The sequence below is a fragment of the Chroicocephalus ridibundus genome, chromosome 4 (assembly GCF_963924245.1).
Source record: "Chroicocephalus ridibundus chromosome 4, bChrRid1.1, whole genome shotgun sequence".
Classification (NCBI taxonomy): Eukaryota; Metazoa; Chordata; class Aves; order Charadriiformes; family Laridae; genus Chroicocephalus; species Chroicocephalus ridibundus.
The window spans coordinates 46805987-46832059 of NC_086287.1; the positions used below are offsets into that span (position 1 = coordinate 46805987).

The following is a 26073-nucleotide window of genomic DNA, read 5'->3' on the forward strand; positions in this document are numbered from 1 at the left end:
GATATAATCAGATCCTACAGGACTCAGGCTAGCAGGGAGACAAGGGAAAGCTCTTTCCACTGCCCCTTACGCCTCGCCACGGTCAACCCATTCAAATCCCCCTTACACTAATATAATAGCCAATTCCTCTCTCCTGTCCACCAAAGACTGTGTAGCAAATCCCATCCCTCAGCAGCAGCAGAATTCATTCCACAGTGAAAGAACAGGAGTCAAGTACAAAAGCAGGAGCCAGTGGCTCTGAAACTCAGAGTAGCGCTGTGTTATACTCTGTCGTCTTTACTACAGAGAGTGCTCCTTTTATGTTGCCCTGTTACTTACCTTGGCTAATAACAGCCTTCCTGTTCTGCCCATCGAGGTCAGCTCTCTCAATGACATGATGTTTGGCATCCACCCAGTACATTCGATGTCCTGCATAGTCAATAGTCAGTCCATTGGGCCAGAAGAGGTGTGTGTCCGCAATGATGCGCCGATTAGAGCCATCCATGTTGGAATACTCAATGCGGGGAGTGTTGCCCCAGTCAGTCCAGTAGATAGTGCTGGAGGAAGCAGGGAAAGACAGGCTAGAAAACTCATGTCCCACACACTGCACCCAGCATCACTCCCTATCAGGGCAAAACAGTATCAGTCCTGTGACCCTGAGCATGAGACTGTGTCACAGCCATGGGAGAAGTGACAGCCAACAAGGTAACACCCATCACTTTCAGGCTGGTGAAACCTGAAGGGGCCAGAATAGGATTAAGGCTCTGAAGGTCCCCAGCACTGGCAGGTTCCCCAAACTGGCAGTACCAAATGAAGGCTTGAGCCCAGAGGCAGCCTTTGTGACCAAGGATGGGGTTTTGCATGTTCGTCTGGAAGCATTTGCATGGAGGGCTCACTGGAGTCCTAAGTTTTCACTCACCCCTCCATAGGATGCAGGGCAATTGCTCGGGGCTTCTCCAGGTTCTGCCACAAAAGCACTTTCCTGTGAGTGCCGTCCAAGTTTGCTACTTCAATTCGAGACGTCCCAGAGTCTGTCCAGTATAATTTGTCATGGATCCAGTCAATAGCAAGTCCACCTATCTCCAGGGGAGAATTAAGCACACAGTTAAACGAGGAGTAAGACCTGCTCAGAAAAATAGTTCCCTTTCCCACTCAGCCTCAGAAGAGGCCCAATTCAGTCCTCCTGTCTCTTCCCCCATCAGGCAAGATTTGCTCCATGGGGACGCTGATCTCACACCCATTCCATCCAACCCATCCCCTTGCTCAGGGAGATGCACTCCATTTTGAATGCTGGGTACCCACTTTTCTCCCCCCACCCACACCTTTTCTCGCACCATGGCCAGTCCACAGGCTTTTTCCTTTTTTGTGGTGACGCACCTGGACTCTCCAGCCCTGTGGAAACCACCTCTTCCACATTGCTACCATTCAGATTGGCCCTCATGATGCGATCGAGAGTGACATCAGACCAGAACACCAACTCCTTGCTGTGGTGGAAGTCAAGGGCAATGGCATTTTCCAGGTTGTTCAGGAGCAGCGTATACTCTGAGCGATGAGGCAACACTTGTCGGATATCAATTCGATTGGCAAAGAGCAGCACTGGCTCTGGCCCTGAGAATATATGGGAAGACAGCATTAGAGTACTTTGACAGGGTCCTGCCTACCATTCTTTCTGCACCAGGTCCCAGAACATAGTTTTGCAGTGCTGGCAGCAAGAAATCAACTCCCAAGTGCAAAACATTTCAGAGAGCTGCTTTCGCATCCTCAATACACAGTCCTAACTCAAAGATTAGCAGTTTTAAACCTTTTGGAAAACATTCACTCAGCAGGAAGTGATCACTTCTGGTCCCACCCAAGCCTGCCTCACCTCAGCCTCTGAAACCATACCACCAGACAGATGGACTATAGTTTCCTTTTCCTATATCTGTCTCCTAGCCATACAAACACACATGCTCTACCACATCTTCTACGACAGACAGGACAGCTAAAATCTGCCTCAGTCAGATATAAACTCAGCAAGTACTTCCACTGCAAAGAAAAAAAAAAGAGGGAAAAAAACAAAAAAAGAAAAATCAGTATCAACATTTTTTATGGATTTCACGAGGGGAACTCCTACCAAAATCTTAATTCTTTAAATAGAATTTCTAATTCCTCAGCTCCTACATTCCTACAGAGCTCCTCCTCTAATGTAGGAGCTGAGGAATAAAGCTAAACAAGTGTACCAATGCCCTCAAAAACCAGCAGATGTCCACAGAGCAGCCACTCACAGCATTCAAGACTGATGACCAACATCAAGGGTCAAACCAGAAGGAGGTGCGATACAACCTCACTGACTGGAAAGGTTTAGACACTTCCCGAACAGAGACAGAGGCAGGAGGCTGTTTTTGTCCCAGGGTCTGGGGTCACCAGGAATGACAGGGTTCTAGAAAAAGAAGGCAAGGGCTGTCCTGCTGGCAGGAAAGAGAAACAGTGAAGTATCTGTCTGGGGTCAAAATCACACAAAATTTTCACAGGCATTCACCACCAACTTGGGCATATCTAATACAAATCCAGGTACTTCCTTTCCTCACTTGTTGACTTGGTGAACAGCATAATGCTGCCAGTGAAGCATTAGAGACAAAATTATATGAGAACTGGACCAACACACACACACAGAGAGCAGAATAAGGTTGAATTCCTCTTTACCTAGAGCCTTGCAGCTACGCTTGTCAGGTCGTAGCTCGTAGCCTTGCTCACACCAGCACTGGAAGCCTCCTTCACTGTTGGTACAGCCTTGGCTGCAGTAGCCTTCCTCAGCACATTCATTCACATCTGCATGTTACAGACAAAGAAAGAAAGTTACCATTAGATCATCAACAGTTCAGGCAGTCTCACCAATAGCTTGCTTCTGCCTTCATGCTCTAATTTGCACCCTATCATAGCCATCAACTTCAAGCACATCAAAGCAGCAGGGAGGAGGCCACTGCTCCAAAAACGCACCTTGGCATGATCGGCCATCTTCCAGGAGCCTGTAACCTGTGTGGCAGGTGCACTGCACCATCCCTCGTACCATCTGGCACTTCTGAGCACAGCCACCATTGTTGACATTGCAGTTCTCCTCTCCTGTTCGTGGGCCTGTGAAAGGAACACGTGAAGATAACTGAGCTGAAACCACAAGGCAGGTGCTTGTCTCCTCAGCTGTTAAGGAGCAGTCACCCTTCAGAACAGGCTGAGCAAGAGGGGGAGGACACAGGCTGTGCTGGAAGCTGCCTCTTCGCAATCAGAACTCTCCCCTGCAGGCCACAACTAAAGGAGGCAACGAATCTCAGAATAATATGCATTTAGGATTCACTCTCTCTGCAGACAAACTTTGATACCCAAGATCATAATCTTCTCCTCATTATTCCTTGTCTGCGGCATGTAATTGGCAAAACCACCAAGGTCATTTTCCTCAGTCTTCAACTCTCTTCCATTATTACAACCCAGGCTTTCTTCCTTACGCATATCCTTCAGCAACACCAGAGACTCCCACACATTACACAGTGCCTCCATTTATATTTAAGACTGAACTTGGAGAACTTACGGCAGTTTTGATGTGGGCTCTCATCACTGCCATCTCCACAATCATTTGCTCCATTGCACAACTTCCTCTGGCCAATGCAACGCCCATTCCCACAAAGGAACTGGTCTGGGGCACACTGAGGGGTTCCTGCAATAGAAGTAGGGGAAAGTAAGCACACCACAGCTTACCAATGGAACAAAAGTCATGGTTGAAGAAAAGGATACAAAACATTTGCTACACTTTGTTACAAACTTTACATATGAGCACAAATCCATGACTTCCTCTTTCCTTGAATTCAGATCATCTTGCACTCCCTACCGCTCTCCATATCTTTATGCTGATTTGGAGGCCTACGAACGCTCCTCCAGACTGAGTCCAACCTTGCTTTATTGAGAAGTTCAGCCATTTAAATTTCTCAGAATGACTGAAAGGTCCTGGCTTAGTTCCCTTTGATTCCAGATTCCACGACCCTACATAGTATGTGCAAGAGAGGAGTCAGTTCCTCACTTTAATCATCTGATATGTCACCCCAGCATGGCTATGGATCTTAAACCTGCCTAGGAATGAGTGTCTTGTCCAGCCCTAACTGCACTGTGACGGACTTGGAACGAGATTTACACGCATCCTTGAAATCTGAGTTCAGGCAACTGGGTTTCACACATGAGCTACACTCTTCAACTTCTGCTGTTGGCAGAGAGACTCTACAGAATTCTTGTAAGTAAAGTAATGCTGTTTGTAGGAACTTTGCCAATCTGATTGTTTCTTCAGCAATAACTGCACTGTCCTGTTGCTTCTTATTTCTTGTACCCCTTAAGCTGACTTGGTTAGTGGTTTCCACATCAACACCCTCTGAAATCCTAGGAAGACAACAGGACAATACATTGTTATCAGCAAAGAAATTATTAGATTGGCAGACGGCCTGTGTAAGCAGCATAGAAAAGGGCAGTTGTGAGAGTAACAAGTACAAATAAGAACTAACAGACACACCAACTGGGAACATAAAGTGAAATCACATGCAGATTCAGTTTTCAGAGCACTGGAATGCTTTATTCTGCAGGATTCTGAAACATCACTGCATTTGTCATATTGAACATAAAGATCCTTACATCAGCCGATCTCCTAGTATTCTAGGAATTTTCTCTTTATGGCCAACAAAAATATAATTCTGCTCTAAATCCAAGATGTGACACAGGATTTTAACTCTTGCTACAGACGTTGAGACAACACAGCATTTCGCTTAGATGAGCCAGTACACCTTCTGCTTGGAACCCTCGAGTTAATTTTTACCTGCTGACTATCACCATAGACCTAATGCAGAACGGCACAACTAACCTTACAGTAACAATAGCTGTACTGAACCACCTTGGGTTTGGTTTGAGGCGGAGACGTTGAATTTCAGTGGCTCTGGTAGTTTGACTTGGCTTCTGTGTGGCAACTCTTCTTTCAATACCTCTAAATACTTTTTTTATCAGGATGAGGCAACAGGGTTACTGGCTTGTCTTTAAGTACAGTTGCTTTTTCCAGGATCACCACAATCTCTTGAACACTGGTGCTCACGGCAGCTGACCAATCCATAGCAGCTGCTCTCAAATGGCTACAAAGTGTGCCTCTCCAGGTCCTCTGAGCTCAGCTGTCCTTGTAGAACACCCACTCTTCCCTCCTCAACAGGCCCAAACAAGGGGTACAGTTTCACAAATACCTTTTATTCTATGTAATCCTTATACAGGAATTACATGGACAAACCTAATTGCCTTCTATGACAAAGTAACCCACTTGGCTGATGTGGGGCGAGTGGTGGACATTGTCTACCAGGATTGCTCCAAGGCTTTCAACGGTTCCCCACAGCCTCCTCCTAGATAAACTGATGCGTTACAGTCTAGACAAGTGGTCTAAGCGGTGGGTGGGGAACTGGCCGACAGGCTGCACCCAGAGGGTGGTGGTAAATGGCTCCTTTTCAAACTGTCAGCCTGTCACAAGTTGGGTCCCCCAGGGATCAATACTGGTCCCAACGCTACTTAGTATCTCATAAGTGATCTGGATGATGGGATCAAGTGTACCCTGATGAATTCTGCTGATGACACCAAACTGAGTGGGGAAGGGGACACTTTGGAAGGGAGAGTCACCTTGCAGGAAGACCTGGATAGGCTGGGGAACAGTGGGCTAACAAGAACTTTATGAAGTTCAATAAGGACAAGTGTAAGGTCTTGCACCTGGGAAAACATAATCCAGGAGGGCAGCACAGGCTGGGATCTTCCTGGCTGGGGGGCAGCTCTGTAGAAAGGGACCTAGGGGTCCTGGTGGACAACAAGCTCAATATGAGTGAACGCTGTGCTGCTCAGGCAAAGAAAGCCAACAGGATGCATCATCAAGGGCATCACCAGTAGACATAAAGAAGTCATTATCCCACTCTACTCAGCACTTGTCAGGCCACAACTGGAATACTATGTTCAGTTTTGGTCCCCGCTATACAAAAAAGATGTGGACAGGCTGAAGAGGGTCTAGCGAAGGGACACCAAAGGACTCAGAAGCCTGCCACATGAGAAAAGGCTGAGAGAACTGAGTTTGTTCAGCCTTGAGAAAAGATGGCTTAGGGGAGACTTCATCACCATGTTCCAGTATGTAAAGGATGGGTACAAAGAAGATGGAGACTCCCTTTTTTTTACACTGAAAAGACAAGGAGTAATGGGTACAAGTTATTCCTGGGGAGATTCTGATTGGACATGAGAGGACAATTTTTCACAATGAAAACAATCAGCCATTGCAAAAATCACTCCGGGGAAGTGGTGGCTTCCCCAACATCGGACACTTTTAAGATTCAGCTGGACAGTGTGCTGGGCCATCTTGTCTAGACTGTGCTTTTGCCAAGAAAGGTTGGACCAGATGATCCTTGAGGTCCCTTCCAACCTGGCATTCTATGCCTAAACCCACTGTTTAAAATACACTGATCCAGAAGGGTCAGTATGCACAGCTGGGCTCCACTCACTGGGATGAATTCATGGACCAGTACACACTATTCCTCAACAAGGCCTACAGATATCCTGAAAGTTTTAAGGAAAATAGAAGATTCTAGATATTCCTTGAATCCTACCATAACACATAAGGTCTGTTGAAACCCTCCTCTTCTCCATAATCACTATTATACGAAAGAATGCCTATATGTGAAATGATTACTAGAAAGCGAAAGACAGGCTCCTGAGCAAATATCTAAGGGGGAAGCTGACACCCTTAACCTCTAAAAGAAAGGCTTCATTGTTCACTTCCAGAAAATGCCCTTTTTGATTTCCACTGCCTGCTAGAATTGCTTGGCAATTTCACAAGGCAACATGAAAGCTAACCAGAACTATCTAGAAGGCATGAGCTAGACGTAGTCCACTTGACAAAGATAGCAACTTTGCACACTATTAATGTTTTCCAGTCTGAATGGAATCACCTCTGAGCTCTGTGGTAATTCATAGAGATAGGAAGATACAGGGATCTGATATCTGACCAGGAAACGCCATGACTTAAGTTAAGCACACAGACCTGCACCTGTCTGCAAGCATATAAGATAGCCTATAGATCCCATTCTTTGGCAAGGATGGAAACTCTAGGCTGAAATCAGTGAAGCAATCCAAAAGAGACTTCACTACATATTACCTCCATGATGGAAACATTACCTGTGTTCTCACAGTTCTCCTCATCACTATTGTCAGAGCAGTCATCTTCCCCATCACAACGCCAAGACAGACGGACGCAGCGCCCTGATTTACAGCGGAACTGGTCAGCTGTGCACATAGATGTAGCTGAGGGACCAGAAAAAGAACATTAGATGAGCAAGCAGGACAAGGATCAGAAGACACTCAATTCCAAAGCTAACAGTCCCAAACACTCTTTTGCTCCGCAGAAACCGAATGCTTCCACCAGTTCCCAGCACTCACTGCAGTTCCTCTCATCTGACTGGTCATCACAGTCGAAGTCTCCATCACACCTCCAGCCAGCGTTAATGCACAAGCCGCTGTTGCACATGAACTCTCCAGAGCGACATGGCTGGTGAGATGCTGCAGAGATGGTAAAGAATATAAAGAGCAAACTCAAACCAATGTAACACCCCCAAATCCCATCACCCTTACACTCCACTATTGTGGAACTGAATAGACTCCTTCTGGAAACTGCCTTAGTTTCTGGACGCAGAAGTGCGCTGACTACACAGTGACTCCCATCACTTTCCCAAGTTAAAAAACAAACAAACAAACAAAAGAGCCAGCTTATGTGGGAAAAATTAGATTGCTGTCCACACTGCAACCTGTCTCCATCAAATGCAAAATCCATTTAGGTTTGCAAGCCAGATGCTTGGACCAGTATATCACCCTGCACTAACTTACAGCAGTCAGATTCATCAGACCAGTCCCCACAGTCATCATCGCCATCACAGTGGTAGATGTCCAAGATGCAGCGTCCATATGCACACTGGAACTCCTCCAAGCTGCAGGTGGCAGCTGGAACATCTGATGCTAACAAGGGAATAAAAAAAAAAAATGCCTGAGGTGACAGGGCACAATCCAGTTTAGATACAGCTTTCTCAGTCTAGTAATGGACTAGCAAGTATTCAATGCAAAAGTGTTGGAAATTACTAAATGCTGTTACATATCTCTGCATGACTTGTATTACTGAGAGGAACTTGAATGCTGTTTGAGCTTCACTGAGGGGCAGGTTAAAGCTATATATAAAGACGTCCATACAGACAATCCACGAATAATAATAATTTTTTAAAAAATTACATAGGATGTTAGCCTATAAACACAAACTTTTTAAGTGTCATTAATTTCTAGAGAAGGAAACAGCTATGAAGAATGAAGGGTTGATGGGAAAGCAAAAAAAAGGATCCAAGAGTGTCACACCTTCTGACATATGCTTGAGACGCTATGTTTTAGTGCCCTCCAGAAAGTGTTAAAATTGTTTATTAAGCCTGAAAAAGATAGGTACAAAAACAGATGGAAAAATAAAGATACCTTTTGGGGTAGCTCTATATTAAGGATTGAGGCATGTCAGAATGCAAGGCTAAAGTATGGAATGCGTCCTTTAAAATTTTCACAAAAACAAGCAGTTGAAGACCAAAGGAAGCAAGCAAGCAGCAAGCTGCTCAGGTCTGCACCTGACCTTTGAGGATTTCCTCCCTCCCTTTCCTCTAAAGCTGTCACCAAAACAAACTGTGCCTTATCATTAAGGAGCACTGCCAGACACATGACCCTGGGAAAAGCCCAACAAACTTATAGTCAAGGATTTGTCCACTGTTCTCTGCTCAACAGTACACTATGTGAGAAGGGATGTAAAACATCTTGAGTCCCACACAACAGAATCTGACGCCTCTTCTCATACTGTCCAGAGAATGAACTGCATGTTTCAGGCATATGAGTCCTCCAAATGAGGAGCTCTGAAAATAAATCCATTAAACAAAATGGAAAAGACAGACAGTCTGTGAAGTGAGCTATGCCTGCCTCTTCAACCTGAAGTAGTGGGCACAGCATGCAGGCATGCAGTACGAGCTTTAATTCGCTGAGTATCCAGTGGCTGGATACTAAAATGTGTGTTAACGTGTGCCTCATCAAAGGAGCCTGAAGGAGTGTTTAGTCTCCTTGAGGAAAACATTAAGTCAGTGACTTAGATTCTCACGTAGTGCGATTCAATTATAACACACACACCTCCAAAAGAGACACACACAAAAAAATGAAAAACGAACAAAAAAGAACAGTGTAGTCCCACCTTGTCCCAGATAAATGACAAGCAGAACTGGAGATAGGGAAAAGATGACAACCACATGGAGGAAAATAAGAGAATGGGAGGTAGCAAAACTGGGCTTCTCAGTGAGTTACTTAAAACACCTTATCAAGACAACCGCCAGCCAAGACTGGAGAAGTGTTCCAGCTCAGAGAATCAGGGGCACCAGTACTGGATGCCCCTCCACTCCCATAGGAGGCAAGGTTGAAACATCTCCTCTCCCTTCCCCAGGGCCTATTCATGGCCTGACGGGAAGCAACAGGCAAGGGAACGAAAAAGGAAGAGGGGGAAAGGAGAGGGAGAGAGGCTGCCTTCCTCTTAGAGCCCTTTCCTCGCTTAGAAATGTTTGCAGCCCCTGGCTCCCTGCCAACTCTCATTATCTGGAGAGATAAAAGACTACTCCCCCATGCATCCACTCCCCCTGCCCTTCAGGAGCTGGCGGCCCTGATCCCTCTCCCAGAGCCTTTTGAAGTTTCCTGCTATCTAGAACAAATTTTGCAAAATGCCTTTGAGAGCAGAGTGGGGGAAGGGACCACTGCAACTTCCACAGACACCAACAGCACTCACAGACACGGGAGAGAGACGGTGGGGGTTAGGAAGGGACATAATAGACCCCTGTCCCAATTGCCACAAGCCTGTGAAGGTGGAGGAGAAAACAACTGTTGTGGGCTCTCACGGCCCCTGTTCCCCAACATTCAAATCAGCTTCCAGCTAACTTGTCCTACCGGCCCTTTTCAGATGATGTCCTGCATAAAGCATCCGAGTGGTTGGTCAGGCAGGCAGCCCCTGCAGTGTGCCAGCTGGGGACACGGAGCCTCTGAGGATGCTGTCAGTGGGCAGACCCCTCAGAAATTTCATGCAGAAATCAGACAAGAGGAAAAAGAAGGGAATAGTTTTCTCCCCTTCCCCCTGCCCTCCAACTCCTACAAGCTTATATGGAGCTATATTCAGTGAAGCATAAGCTTCCTGCTCTGACTCAAGGTCAGGCAGCCATAGGAATGAACAGAGAAGCAGCCAGGCACCAATGAAGTATGCCTGTGAGGTAACGCAAGAGATACAGCATCCTCTTGTGCCCTCTGGGGTAGGCAACAGAAGGCAGCATAACTGACAGTACAGGCAGGACTAACTTGTTTTTGATCTCTGCTGCAGAAAACATGCCAAACCCCAAGACAGGAGCAGGTCCAAAGGACTATTTCCTGTGGTTAAAAAGCAAGGAAAGCACTTACGGCAATTCTCTTCATCTGAGCCATCCTTACAGTCTGTGTCACCGTCACAGAACCAGTGCTCGGCTATGCAGCTACCGTCACTGCAACGAAACTCCTTCTCTGAGCATTTTCTCATATCTGCAGAGACAGCAATGCAAACAAAGCCTTGGCTTTTCTCAGAGTACCCAGGAAAAAACCGCATCATGCTCCTGAAGCTCCTAGGGCACCCACAAACAAGATTTCTCATTACACTGTATGTGCGCATGTCATGCAGCGCCTGAGCAAAGCCATCATTGTCCATTTAACTGACACAGAATTGCTAGATTCAGTAGGAATCCACAGGACTTCGTCAAGGAATAACAGGTCTCAAGTGACTTTTGCCTGGCAGGTAAGCCACTCAGCCTGAGATCCCAAGCAGCCAGCCCTAGGAATGGAATATCCCACAAGCCCAGCCCAGACAAGCAAGCTGCAAGCCCTCACCACGCTCAGGGGATCCTAGAACTGCACAGGTGGGAGTCTGTGCAATTCCTTTTAAAGCACTAGCAAGGTGGTATTTGTAGGGCCACCCTACTCACCACACTGCTCATCGCTATTGTCGCCACAGTCGTTATCGCCATCACAGTGCCACAGGCTGCGGATGCAGTATCCATTCTGACATGAGAACTCATCTTCCTCACACTCCCGTGGAGCTGCAGGGACACAACGGAGATAAGGTGAAGGCAAAGCAAGGCAAGAAGTTTTACCTTGCGAACACCAAATGTTACAAACTGAGCAACATCGTCTTCCAAGGACACCACAATGTTGGGACAGCTGATTTCCCTTCCCCTAATAATACCAGGAGGGGCCCTTGTGAGATTTTTTGGGTGTCTCTCTTCCACTCCATCCACAAGTCAATAGTACAGCAGACTAAAACTTGAGAACGTTGGTTGGAGGAAATGCAGTTGGAGGAACTCTCTGGAACAGAGAGATGGAGCCAACCACCCTATGTTGATATTGTACCACAGCTCCAAGCCAGGCTCAAGAGATGCCAGCACAGAAAAAAGGCAATCCAGGCCTCTCTTTAAAGGAATTAAAAGGTCCTATCATTATCTAACAAATAATTGCTGGTAAAATTGTATCTCCACCTTCTTTTCACAACAATGCCAAAGCTACCTTCAAAGGAAAGGAAATGTTCATTGAAAAGGGAGAGAGAAAATCTAAACTTCCTCTTCCGAACACCTCAGTATTTGCAGCCCCATTCCACCCTCTCTGCCAGTCCTTCTACGGAAGCTTGTCTGCAGACCAGTGAGGAAAGGAAAGGGACTGCAAAATTAACACCCGAGGACCTCAATCCAACAGAAACTCTCCTATGATTGTGTGCTAGTCTGAACAACCCCCTAGGAGTCTCTTGCTCACAGAACCTTGCCTTCCTCCTTTCATTAGTTTCCAAATCTTTTGATCACGCCCTTCTCCATTGTTGTCTTAGATATGAGGGCATTCCAACTTTTTCCGACAAACAGAAGACCAAACAGACCCAGACCTATATATACCTTTTCTTTCATGAAAAGTTTTGAATAGAGACTGGAAAACTGAGCTTTGTTCTGCGATCCAGAGCATCACACATGTCAAACCTCTGAACTTCCCAGCCCTTTGCCCAAAAGGGCAGGCAAAGATCAGGGACATACTGATCAAAAAGTGAATTCGTTTCCATGCAAATATTGGACACAGAATACTTTACAGCCAAGAGCTTTATTTTTGCATTTCTTGAGACGTGGTTCCTTCAGCAAGCCACCCTGGAGCACCATGCATACAACTTTTGTAGAATTCAAGGGCTGTTTATTAAGCAGCTGCAACTATCTCAGACAGCAAAATAGCTCTGCTCCTAACTGCAGCCCAACGCCAGCCCTAGCAACCAGCGCAGTTTCAGAGAAGCTGAAGGTCCAGTGCTACGTAACAAACTGGTTCTCTGGCACATACTACCAAGTAGGGACCCTACTGATTTTTACAGAAAAGGAGAGCTGTATCCCTAAACACCTTTTGCTAATGGAAGGCAACCGCAAGTAGCCCTTGTCCTCAACACAAAGGGGAAAGGTGGGGGCTGAACTCAGACTCAAGCAAAATTCCCTCATTCTAATAATCTTTAGAAGCATAACGGCAGCGCCCACAGCCAGCAGCCTGCCATGGCAGCCCTTTTGAAGATGCCACCTCACATGGCAGCAGACAGTCAGCTTTCAGAGTAATCGGTTTCTGTGTGGGCAGCATCCCTAACAGCACCTCCCTCTCCTCAGGGAGCTCTGTTTGAAGGGAGAGGATGCTGGGGACAGCCCGGCACAGCAGAAAAGTCAGACAGTGGAACCTGAGGCCACAGGAAGTCTGCCAGACAGGCAGTTCAGTAGGATTTGGCAGGGGTTAGGTGTTTCCACAAACAGGGGAGGACATGAAGAGCTCAGCTCAGGGAAGTGCTTCATGGGACATTAACTAGCAAGGCTGCAGGGCATAAACGGTTCTCCAGCTGGATGGGGAAGCATCCCCTCCCCCAGGACACACAGCTGAACAGCAAGCCAGGTGCCAAGGCAGCACGGCTTATGGACATCAGGTACACACCTCTGTCAGAGGCAGGATATATCTTATTACGAGCTAAAGGTCTGATTCAGTGGATAAACTCTTACATTCCTGTAATAAAAAGAGTCAACTTTCCCCAGCCATGGCAGGCAGGCACTGCACCCACCCTCTCCCCTCAGAGAGGCAACTTACGGCAGTCCTGTTCATCAGAGTCATCCTCACAGTCATTGTCTCCATCGCAGACCCAGGACCGGCGGATACACTTGCCGTTGTCGCAGTGGAAGTCCAAGGGGGAGCAAGTGGGCAGCACTGCAACAGCAAAGAAACACATCATGGAGCTGCAGCCAGCTTCCTTCCTGAAAGCAGAGTTCCTTCCCTCCCGAGGGAGGAGGGCTACACCTCTTCGAAGCTAAAGACATAAATTTTAAAGTCATGAGGAAGAGCTGTCGCTCAGATAGGGGGCCAGGGTAGGTCTGTAGCTTGGCAGTCTCTCCTCCCCAGAGAAGCACTGACCTTTCCACAATAAAGTAGCTGCCACAATTCCCCCACTGAGTTCCTTTTTTCTCTTTCATCCCTGAGCCTGCTGTCCTCCTATAACTGCACTTGTTTTATAAGAAGCAAAATTATATTATCAGCGTTGTTCCTGCATGCTTCCCAGTGCAGTCCATCCTGTTTCTATTACACAGCAAGTTCTTTAGAGTGAATGCTGTCAGAAGCAATGTTTTTGGGAACAAGACTTCGCAAGGTACACGCTACAGCGTGTGTTCCAGCACAGGGACTTGTGCCAGCATTTTTGTTTAACAAACCTGCAGGGAGAAGCTTAGAGGCAGAAATCCACTGCTGGGGATAATCCACTGTGCCTCTGGTATGGGCAACAGAGTCCAAACCCTGCTAGAGCTCTCCAGAAGGGATGGAGGAAGGGGGCAGACATGGGATGACACCTGCCTACACAGGAGTCTGCTGGCAATGGAGCGGAACCACAAATCCACAATGTTCAAAGAGGCCTAGAGCCACAAAGCTGGAATTCAAGGGGGAGCATCAGCCCTGTCCTTCCCCCCACAGATGAGAGGAACACTCAACCCCAGGAGGTTCATGCTTTTAAGTGCTGCCAGCTGTGGTAGGGAAGGGGCTGCACAAAGCTGCACGAGACTGTTCCTGACAGGTGTGTTCTCCAAAGAACAAGGTTAGCTCAGCGATGCAAATGGGCGAGAGCTGGAGAGGCTAGCGCCTGAAACCCTTTCATCCCAGCCCAGCTTGCAGACAGCATCTCCCATCTGTCACCAGGCAGGCCAGCCCTCTTCTGCTATACTGATACGTCTTCCCCTGCCAACCCTATCCTGGAGGTGGGAGCACAAGGGGGAAGGGGGTGAGTAAAAGAAGAAGGTGAAGACAGCAGCCACACACACAGAGGAAGATTTAACAAGGAGAACAAACAGTCACATTTTCAGCTTTTCTGGCTTCCTCAACCCTCCATTTCCCCTTGGCCCAGGACTGCTGCCAATGTCCTGTGAAAGCAGCACGGATTTATACTATACAGAATCATTCACAGCTCTCTATACCAAGTCCTCCAACATTTCTTACCAAGGGCCTGTCCTAAAAGCCTCTCACCCTAAGAATACACTAGTACAGTTAAATTCAGATTTGCTCTAGCATCTCTTTTCCTAACCACAAATTCAGACCATCTTCTCAGCCATTCCTGCACTATGGCAGGCGTGGGCATCTCTGTATCTGAGAGGACATCACTGCAGATGTCACTGCTTTCAACGCTGAACCCTGCACTAGGTGATAAAATACAGAATCTGGTACTGTCCCTCGAGAAAAGGTTTTTCCTATCATGTCCATGATACCCCATACAGATATATGTCCAGGTCAGATCCAGCCACTTCTAGGCCCCAGAGAGGTATGAAGAAGAGGGAAGCATACAAATCTGTATTTTCGGATTTGGCAGCACCCTGGTCTTCCAATGGCTGACCCTTACATTGCAATTTCTCTGAGCACCCCTGTGCTGCTGCATCAAAACAGAAAGGGAGCTTCCCCTTCTTCCCCAGAGCAGTCAGAAGGGGAAAACACTCTCATCCCCAAACTCTGCTTCCAAACAAAACCAAGACAGATTTTTGGATTTGAAGGGCCAGTTCCATAGATCAACCCTCTCTCCCCCAAGCACAACCTCCATACGTTGCATGCTGAGCAAACCTTCCCTGGCCTCAGCTGCAGTTTCAGGACTGAGACCATCCCCCCAACATATGCTTTTCTGTCTGCTCTCCCCCGATCCCAGCGTGACTAATCACCAAAGGACTGCACAGGAGCCGCCTGGAAGGGAATTTGCATGCTGACTCTCCAGGGGAGAATTCTTCAGGCTCCCAGAGGGTTAGGCCATTAGCGCTGGTTCAGAGCTGATACCATTATCCCACTGAACTGCTGCATCCCTTCATAAGGTAACAAAACAAAATGAAATTCCACCCCTACAGGGAGCAGTTCAGCCAATTTCATACTCCTCCTAAATATAAAAATCGAGCTTCAAGCACAGGGGAAGGGGTGCAGGGGGAAGAGGGCGAAACACAAACTGCCACATACAAAGGAAGACCTAATTCCCACCCCAGCAGACCGCAAGTGTGTGCCAGCCCAGACAACACCAGGGGGGAGATAAATCCCCTTCTACATGAGCTCTCCTTTACAGGAGGAAGAAAAAACACAAACCCACTTAAGACAAAAAAAACACCACTAATGAATGAAGGCCGATGTCTCATAGAGCAGAAGAACTGCCAATGGGATCAGGGCAGAGACCCACGTAAACTCGTAACCTGAATCCAATAATGGTCACAAACAGATGGTTCAAAGGAAAACGCATGAGATTCCAGCAGCGGCTTTCACATGGGAGCAGTCTCTTCCTAACCCCCTCTTCCCAGCTCTGCCTTTCCAATCCATGATCCCTTCTCCCCATTAAAAAGCAAACTGCCTACACAGAAACATTCCTTCGTTTCCTTCTATTCATTCTAAACACACCAGGCTTCAGTTCCACCCTACAGTCCTTTGCTCTAGGGTTGTTATTATTCAGCCCTTCTGTTAGTCATTTATTACTTCATATTTTGATGAGTTTTATTCCTATGCAGTTAAAGCTGAGGGCATACCACTAGCCCAGAGTTAATGTTTAGTACTGTTGTAAATATATCCCAAGTGTTTGGAAATTCAAAGTTAAGAGGAAATTCAAAAGTTAAGAGGTCAAACTTAGGACATTCAAACAACCTCCCCTATATTTTGTCCTGACATCATGGAACAGCTATACAATTTGGTAAGCATATTTTATTGCCTTAACTCATTTTAAAAGCCACACTTCCGTGTTCTTCTGACAATGGTCTGAAGAAGAGTACATAGCAATACAAATGAAGCAGTAAGAACTTCTTTTGCTGATAGAGATGGAGTAAGACCTCTCTAGACAAACGGGATTAGCATCTAGAAGACTAGAAACAAAAACCCTTTATTCTCTTCCCAGCTTGATACTGATGCTTCCATGACCATGGAACAGTTCTGTCTTTTTAGCCCCATTTCCCCAACCTGTAAAATGAGGGATATTTATTACTTCTTAAGAAAGCTGCAAGTCCTTCATAGGCACTGTTTCCACTGATGACAAAGTAATCATAGATTGCACTAACATGCTTTCACCACTACTTATAGCAGGATTAGGTAATGCAACAGTAAACACAGCTAAACCTCATCCCCCCTCCCCTGCCCAATTCCAGCTTGATCTCTCCATATCTGTGCAAAGAAAGTGTTTTCCTAGAAGAGAGGAGCAAAGGCAAGTCTTTGGATCGAGTTGAAAACAGACAAATGCCCAGACAGACAGGGACTAACCCGCCTCCACAGGCAGAGCAGAGATGCAGGATGGGGAACAAGGCCGACGAAGGGGAGCTGGGGAAAGAGCTAGGCTGAGCAGCGACAGCCCAAGAGAGCACATCTGTCAACTGACAAGAGAGCAACACAAAAAGGCCTTTGAACTTCTAACAATTTCCCTGAGCTCATCCCTCTGTATGGTCACCCTGGACATCATCCAAGGTTTCAGCAAAGCTAGGTCTATCGTAAGCCTGCTATTCCTCCCCCTCTCCCAACTCCTATTACACAGGGCACTCTTTTATGGCCGAGCAGGAGGGGAAGGGGGAGGGTGGGGGAAAAGGGAAGTTTATAAGGTGAAACGCAAACTGAATCACGACCTACTGTCCTTTGAGCACTTTATCCCTGTTGCTTGCAGTGAGCAGGTTGCTTTGCACCCAAGGACAGCGAGTAACTGGTGTTCAGAGCTCTGGAGCGCAGCAGTTTGAACAATACTGCTTGTTTAATTAGACAAACTCTTGATCATGTGAAGAATGTGAAGTTAATTTAAAAAATAAATACAAGCTAAAAAAAAAAATAAAATCATGCTATCTACATTGAATACAACTGCAGCCTGACTGCCAGGTATGTCCACACTAATGCATGTGTATGGGCGCATACATACACACACACAAACACAGATCTTTTTGCTGAGATCTGTAGCACAGTGGGCAAATAGTCCAGAAACAAGAATAAGGGATGTTAGTCCACTCTTGGGAAGAAATAGGAGACACTACATTTTACTAGCTACATTTTGGAAAATCTAGTTCCAGAATAACATAAAATGTTTCCAATGGCACTGCTGAACTGTATTTAAGGTTGTTGCTGGTCAAAACTAAAAAAAAAAAGGAAAAAAAAACCTGTAAAAAGAGTATCGGCACCCAATCTTTCACAGGCCTTTGATCACAAGCGCTCTGCCCGAGGGGGCACTGTATTAATTCTGATGCCTTTTAAAGGAAACACACATACTCCAAGCCCAATAAAGTGACAAAATATGGTTCCAGATACAGAACTGGCGTATTTTCAAGAGAAACATGAACTCTTGTCAAAGAGTTCCTAATTACTAAAATTTTAAGTTCAGAAGTGAAGCTTCACCTGTCCTCTTGCATCTGAGCTCAAGACTGGTGATTAAGTGAAGGGCAGAGGGAAGATGATTATTTTAAAGTTTCCATTAATTTTAGTAAAAGACCTGTGAGATTTCTATCCTCACATCACCTCAAAAAAATGTTGTAAGCCTGATAAGCAGGCTATACTGATAGCCCTGTTCCTGGCAAGGAAGAGACCCTCTCCTGAGCTTGAATGAGTTGTAGCTCAACAGGAACTGCCTAAATTTCTCAATGAAAGGGGAACAACAGACCGCTTTCAGTAAGCTCTAAGGTAAAAGGATTAAACTCTTCTTCAGTCCCTTTAAATGAAAAAGTATTGTAGAACAGTGCACAGAACAAAGCAAGCAAGTCTGTATCCCAAGGAGCTACATATTTACAAGCTGATTAGGTATGATAGAGATCCAAAATTCAGAGTAAGGCGGCTCTATTGGGGGATGGTTACAAGGAGATTTGGCATATCTTATGAGAAACAGAACTATTTATCAATCCTCGGGCCAAGTTTACTCAGTTGTCCTTTCACCCTTGCCACAGGAAGCAAGGCTCATTCACACCATGCTGGACTTCAAAGCGCATGCAGGAGGGCAGAATGAAAACCATTCCTCCACTTGCATGCAGCTTTCGTTAGGGACAGTCCAAAGCAGTCTCTGTTGGCACAAGGCAGGAAGGCAGCTGAGCTACTCTGTGCATATGTAGCAAGGGCTTCCAAGCCAGACCCTGTCAGCAAGCCAGAGAGCTGACACCAGAGAAAGTCTATGAAGCTGGCATGACAGCTGGGAGGTTGCTTATTACTATTATTACTACAGCACTCTGGCTTGTAAACATGATCCAGAGCAGGAAGCAAACATGTCACGGAATAATTGGCTCCCATCACAGCAGGGCTTCAGATTTGCAAGAAAAACAGTTCCTGTCAGAGCCAGGTAAGCATAGGCAGGGCCTTCCCCAAAATGGTGTGAAAATACCTATGAGAGGCAGACATTCTGAGGACAGCAATACAAGTAGAAAATGGATGAGGTGTGCAGAAAGGGTAACAGTTGAGGAAAAACTTAGTGCAACTGACTCAAAAAGTGGGAATGTGTTTTATAGTTTGTAACAGAACCTTTAAAAAAAAAAAAAAAACAAGAACAAAACACCAACACACACCACACCACATTTTAAGAATTTATCTCAATACTTAAAATCTCTCCCAAAAGGAAGAAGTGTTCCCTGTGTCTGCTCTTGGTTTTCATAGCTACAACTCCTTTCTTCCACCAAGTATCTTGCCTTTTTTATTTATTTAGTAAACTCCAATCAAGTACATACATATAAACTCAAGCATATACAGTGCTATACAGACACACAGATGCAAGATTGAATCTTTTCTTGCTAAAGTAATTTTCACCTTTCCCCCCACCCCAGGTTTCACTCTTTCTTTATTAGGAGTCCAGCAGTCCAATGTCTTCCCATTCTCCTCTCCCCTTCCCATCCCAAGGAAGCAGACACAACTCTCAAGAACTCATTCTTGTCGTTGTATTGGCTTACAGCATACATATGAGCTGATACACTGAAGGAAAAGTAGACCTTAAAACAAGCATGGTTGCAGCTTTATTTCTCTGGAAAGTTAGGACACTCACAGGAGAAAAAAGAAAATTCTGTAACTCTGTAAAACTAGCTTGCAGCAGACCAGTGGAAATGTGTGATTCCTTGCAATCACTTAAGTTCACTCTTCAGATCAGAGACATCTACTTGATGATGTTATAATTACTTTCTTTAAAACTCATAACTGTACTTCCATACATTGCTGAAAGAGAATCATGACAGCTTTAGCATCACGGAAGAGTCCATATAAGTGGCTGCACAGATTTAGATTTATGAGTCAGAACAAACCACTGTGCTAACCCAAAAATGAAGACTAGTCACATGGCTTTTGAGGAATCTCACTAATTTTTTAACTGGGCCTTTAATATATCCAGGCCTTGTAGGATGACTTCATCAGGACAACCCCAACCTACAGCTCAATATTCGTATTAAAAAGAAATCACCAATTTCAGACTTGGTAAAAGTCAATAAATAAAAAAAAAAAAATCAAGTTCAAAACACAGAAGTTGTCCAAAATTTCACTCCAACCAGAACACTGCATGCACATCACAGATACATGTCCAGGGAAGGAAAGAAATCTGTGAACTGACCATTCTCATGTACTATGTGCGAGCCTCAGTGCTGATTTATGAGAAGCTTGAATTGATTTAAGTTCGAGTTGCTATTCCAAGGGGCTCACACACCACCCCTGTTCTTGCATTCCCTGCTGCCTTCTTTATGCTTGGCACAGTCAATAAACAGATCAAATGGAAAGTTAACCCCACCTTCACAAGGCTCCTGTATGCCAAGCAAGAGAGAGGGATTCATCAAGCGATCTGCTCTAGCAAAACGTTTCAGTGCTGTAATGACTACGCAAGATAGGAAATGGCACAGACAACTACCACGAATCTACACTGTGGAGCTGATCTAGTTCTTAGAAGCTACCAATAATATCACATACCTGGACTCCTAATGAGCAGCTACTCAGAACAAGATTCAGCAGGCTTAATGGAATAAGTGTTCCTAGGGCCCCTCCACTGCAACCTCGCATTTGTGTGCTGAAGCCATGCATTTAACATTTCTATAGAGTCCTTAGACTCATTGCTTAACTTTTATTTTTGCTTTCTTCTTTCCACTGAATTGCACAATACTTCTGGCTGTCAGCTGAAAAAGTTCTCCTCCTTGTATTTATTCTACTACGATGCAATACTTAAAGAAGGCAGCTCTAGTCCTTCCCCTTGAGTCACTTTTCTACTCTGTATAAATGCAGCTCTTTATCTGCCCTCCCATCTTGTCGAATCTACTGTCCGTCTCTGTACATGCTAGCTTATTTCTCTCACTAAATTGCAGAGACCTACAGCACAAGTCGTATTCTGAATGAGATGTTTAAACATTCCCATCTTACACACGCTGTTTTCTAGACAGTTCCCTTTGCTTCAGTCTTATTCCTCCCTTTGTCTTGTTAGAAACTGCAAATTAAAGAAGGCAGAAGTTAAACCCAGTTCCTACATGCTCTGCCACACTTAGTTAACTGCCTCTGCTTTGTGTACTTCCCAGCCTCCAGTGCCTGAAAGTATCAGCAGATTGATCACGGTGCACTACTACTCCCTAGTTTGCACAGCTTCCATTCAAAACCACATGGGCCAGATTTCCTTAATTTATTAGGGATACACCATAACCATAGCTTTACTGTGCAATACCAAAAGGTTCCTCTCACCCAGGCCACGGAGGGAGACACGATGCAACAACAGATGCCAAGGTAAGAATGTAAGAACATAGCAAGCAAGTAAACGTCATTCCTCAGAAGACAAAAATCTACCTCTATTTGTGATACAAAGAATTCCCAAACAAGAGGTGGCATATTCATCTTTAACAGCCCCCGGTGGATTTTACATCCATAAACTTGTCAGATTGCTTTCTGATAATGTTTGAAATTTCAGAGAATCAACGTTCTGTAGCAAGGAGATCCACATCTTAAGTACATGTTGTATTAATAAGCAACTTGTTAGCTTTGAACCATGTCCTGATAGTTCCTATGGAAGGTCTTACCCCTCTGCCCCCCAGTCCTACCATGCCTGCTTAGTTTAAAAACCTTCGGTGGTGGATTCTGTTGAAGTACAAAGTAGACCTTATCAACAAGTACCTCTTGTCTAATCTTCCACTAGATTTGTGAAGCACGACTACCCCTTACAAATACACCCTGCCCCCAAAAACCAAAGCAATACACCAGCCCCCCCTGTAAAAGACAAAAAAACACCAACCCCACCAACTCCCCCACAACCCGAAAAAAAAAACCACAAAAAAACCCGCAACAAACTTCCTCTGTGCTCAATAAGAAGCCAGTAAAACAAGTTTAGTTATTGGATATGCCTTACCACCCCAAACCCCTTATTTCTGCTCAACTTCTCCTTTTTCAGCCTGTGCAGTTGAGTACAGCCTCCTCTCTCCTGCTTTTTTGAGATTTTAATACTATTTCTTCAGTTCCCAGATTCTCATCTCTTGTTTCTTGAGCATGGCATGTTCTCAAATTCGCACTTTTCTTCACTGGATATAAACATGCAGGTTTTCCTTCCACTTTTTTTGATTTCTACAGTTAAGGTCATTTCCTTGCCCAATAACCCTTTCACCGACCATCTTTAAACCAAACACTGATCACCTCAGTTTGCAGGTAACCTATTTTTCAAAACCCCATTTTTCACCAAAGGTCTTCCATGTTGCTCACTATTTGCAAAATTATAAGAAACAAGAAGTGAGAAGGAGACAAATTTTCACAAAGCTGGGTTGAGATCTCCCACACATAAGGATTAAGAGATTCTCCAAACCAATATTTCAAAGATGAGGAAAGCTCCTCTCCTTACAGCAGTCAACAGTGGAAACCAGGGAAGGCTAGAGAAATATCCAACAGAGGAAGATAAATTCCTCAATCACGTTTGTTGACAGGAGGCCTTAAATCTTCAGCTCTAGGGAAACTTTCAGGAAAGGAGTTCCACAAAATGAGGCCTTTTTTTCCATCCTTCCATTCTACCGCATTGGAATCCAAAGAGATGAGGTAAGAAAGCAACTTGTGGCTCCAGGGAAAGAGGTTTTCTCCAGTCATCTATATTGTGCTAAACTAAGAAGTGTCACTTCTTATCAGTTCTCACCTAGCTGGGCTCAGCTACACAGATGCTGTCACCATGCAGATATACGGTAGTTGCAAGGTAACTTATCTCAGCAGATCCCAAGACCAATGAATGTTGATTACAGTGCTTACCTTTCCCTCCCTTCATAGGGCAGCCAGGACAGAAACTAGAATGTTACTGAAGAGGGCAGAGCCCCTCAATAGACTTCTTCACACTGCTTATTTATTTTCCATTAATATTTATTGCAAACCCATGTAATTTAGTTCACAGATAGCACTTTTGCAAGGGTGGCAAAAAAAGAGGTACTTCTCTCTGTCCCTCCTCTAAAACATTCATGTCCAACAGCCACCTAAAGCCAGCTGCAAAAGGCAGAGCTGGGTTTTTAGTGTGCTTTATGTCAGTGGAGACGAGCTCTGTTAGACTCCAAGTACTGACGTCAGTCGAATGTCCGTAATCTACAGCCTTAAACATTTATCATACAAAAACTAGGATGTGCCGGTAAAACAGAGAAACACCTGAAGAGAAAAAGTTAAGACATTCAGTTTTCACAAACACAAGTGAAGAATGGTATTCTTACTGCAGCCATCTTCATCGCTGTGGTCCCCACAATCGTTGTCTCCATCACATTGCCACTGAGCAGGGATGCACGTGCATTCCCCAAAAGCACTGACAGCACATGTAAAATGATTACGTCCGCAGGAGCATTCAGTGCTACTGGTAACACCTGTAAAGGAACAACGAAAAAAGGTACTTTGAAGAGATCAGTCTATTTCAGGGTAAATGCATTAAATACAAAGTGACATGACCATTTGCCTCCATGTACACACTACATGTATCAACACATACTCTACTGCAAATGAAAACATTCACCCCCCCTTGCATTGTTGAAATAGGAGATCAAGTACTATGCACAGTTTCCTGTAATGGGGCTATTTGAAAGCAACAGCAAACAGAAACCTGCAAAAAGAGACTTGAGGATCAGTTAGCTGAAAAATAACTCAGCACTAGTCACAAACAGATTCAAGGAATCCCAGGTATCAGAACACCCTTTTAATTTTACAAACTCAGTCTTCTCCTAGAGCACAGCGCTGCTCCACTTAGTTCTGACACCGCAACAGAAGGGATACCAAAGATTCTACTTGAGAGAGTTACCTGGGGTCTTCTCCAGACCCTGAACTTTCTAGATGAAAACCTTTTATATGTCACTGCTTTAGACATTTCAGACTGCAGTGAGAGAAAAAAAAAATTCCTTTCTTATTTATCTGTAGAGATCAAACTGTGACATTATCCTGTGCATAACTGACTTTCATGACAGCAAGAGAAGATAATATTCAACTCTACAAACTGACCAAAAGATAATACAGTCCAAATGTCAATATATAAGAATCGATAAGAACATATTTTTTTCCAGCCTTAAAATTAGTTTAACGAACTCCCAACCCTTTCTCTCCTCTCCCAGCTACAGAACAATACTCTGAACAACTCTGACTCTCACCCCTGTGGCGAATGCAACTATTTATGGTGATATTCGACACAGGCTCTTAATAAATCTCTGCCTTGAGAAAGAACAGGCTACAGCCCACCTCTCAAAAGGGAAAAGGTCACGCCTGAACTGTCTGATGTTATCTAGACAATCTATATAATCAATATCACTGTTAAGCAAATGATTATTCTATCCATCAACAATCCCCTCACGCTAGCCTGTGGCTGGATTCTTTTTGCATGGTTCCTTATTTCTGCAATTCAAACAAACCTAAAGCTCTCAGATTAAACAACAGAACATAAGGAAAGAAGTATAGACGGACACTTGCCCCAAGTGGTAGTTATATACAACCTGAACTATTTGCAGACTTTTTGATCTCATCTGTTACACTTAGTATATCTGTGATGAACTATGCGCTGTAGCAACCTAAACACAAAATCCTAAGAAGAAAAGAAGAAGAAGAAAGCCTCGTAATTTCATTATTTTCCATTCTAATTGAGAAAAGCAGTTTCTGGGAAATTTTCTGTAACTGTTCTGCAAGCTCTCTCAACAGTAGAATCCCCTTCAGCAAAGATATCCACTTGTGCAAGTTAGGTTAAGATTTAAGTTTAGAGGGGATACACTTCTTCCTTGAGGAACAATTCCATGATAAGTTTCTTCTGCAACAAAATCGGCTGAAGAGGTTTTTGTCAGCCTCTGCTACCTGCTGCCATTGCTACACTGCAAGTTGCAAGGCCTTCCTACAAACTATTTTCCAAGCACATCCACAAGCTGTTGAATTGGGACAACCAAATTGGTTGCCGTACCTCCCTTCACAGACTGCCATGGGTGCAATGAGCTTTTTATTGTTTCCCCAATCTCCGCTACAAGTTAAGAGGTTTAGTATAAAAAGTACTTCTCAAGACACTGCTGTAGATGCTAGAGAACGTGGCCAATATCTGGTGTAACAATGGATAGAGGCAGGAAGAACAGACGGTGAATAAGGAACAGAAAGAAGGAAAGGCAAATGAAAGGGCGCAGAGTGGTGTCAGATTCTCAAAGGACTTACCAGGTATGGCCAGGGCAAAGGCTGACTCAGAAAGACAGCAAGTGGGTGATGTAGAGTCAGCAGAAGGCAAAAAAAGTAGCAGACATCCCTAAGGAAAAGCAACACAGCAACTATGCAACATATTCAACTATTAGAAATAAACACAAGGAAATTCAGAAGAACCACAAACCTCCTCAAAAATCAAACAGGTTCCTTCAAACTGGGAGCGCAGAAAATTCAGGACAAACCACCTTCTGTTGTTGCCTACCACTATTTAGAAAGGCAGCAATAGCTGTATATTGTACCCAAGGTAGCTGCTGTTCAAATCACCTTTTCCAAAGCAATTTTTCTACCATTTTCCTCGTGAGCACCCCAAAGCACTTATCCCAACTACTTTTAGCTCCAGTATTCCTTCCTGTTGGAGTACACCAAGATGATCATCATCCTCCTCATTACCCCTAGAAAAAGAAAAATATGAGAGTACTATTGACTCTTGCCCATGCTTTACCATGTCTACTGTAGCTTCACCAACAGGAAAGATTCAAACATCAAGGCAGCCAATTCTTAAACTAGGGGAATATATTTAATAATCCGTTTCTGGATAAGCACAAATGAGAGACTCAGGGAAAGAAGTAAAAGCAAGTTATTTTAGCTCCTCAATAGCAGCATGGTGGTACAACTCTGCAACAGCGGAGAATCAGTGCAGCTGTCCCAATCTGCAAACTGCAACAATCTGCTGCATTGTCAAACACACAGTTATCTTCAGAAGTTGCTACTAATATCAACGTTATATGTATATATACACATGTACCAAATCTGTTCTTCCCACCTCATTAAAGTTGCTATGTTCGACCATCTCTGGCTTGTGTTTTTACCATGCTATAGAAACTGTTGGAAGCT

General features: G+C 44.8%; 1 protein-coding gene across 4 annotated transcripts in view; it reads right to left on the bottom strand.

The window, feature by feature from the left end:
• LRP4 (LDL receptor related protein 4) overlaps positions 1 to 26073 on the bottom strand; it is a 91799-nt gene that overhangs the window by 17870 nt on the left and 47856 nt on the right. For all 4 annotated transcript variants that reach the window (XM_063331946.1, XM_063331945.1, XM_063331944.1 and 1 more), the window contains 13 exons: positions 23241 to 23387; positions 13210 to 13326; positions 11052 to 11165; positions 10498 to 10614; positions 7879 to 8007; positions 7435 to 7554; positions 7174 to 7299; positions 3539 to 3664; positions 2956 to 3090; positions 2662 to 2787; positions 1357 to 1587; positions 899 to 1055; positions 319 to 536 (listed from right to left, as the gene is read on the bottom strand). In XM_063331946.1, coding sequence (XP_063188016.1) covers positions 319 to 536; positions 899 to 1055; positions 1357 to 1587; positions 2662 to 2787; positions 2956 to 3090; positions 3539 to 3664; positions 7174 to 7299; positions 7435 to 7554; positions 7879 to 8007; positions 10498 to 10614; positions 11052 to 11165; positions 13210 to 13326; positions 23241 to 23387 — 1863 coding nt within the window. The remainder of the gene's footprint in view (positions 1 to 318; positions 537 to 898; positions 1056 to 1356; positions 1588 to 2661; positions 2788 to 2955; positions 3091 to 3538; positions 3665 to 7173; positions 7300 to 7434; positions 7555 to 7878; positions 8008 to 10497; positions 10615 to 11051; positions 11166 to 13209; positions 13327 to 23240; positions 23388 to 26073) is intronic.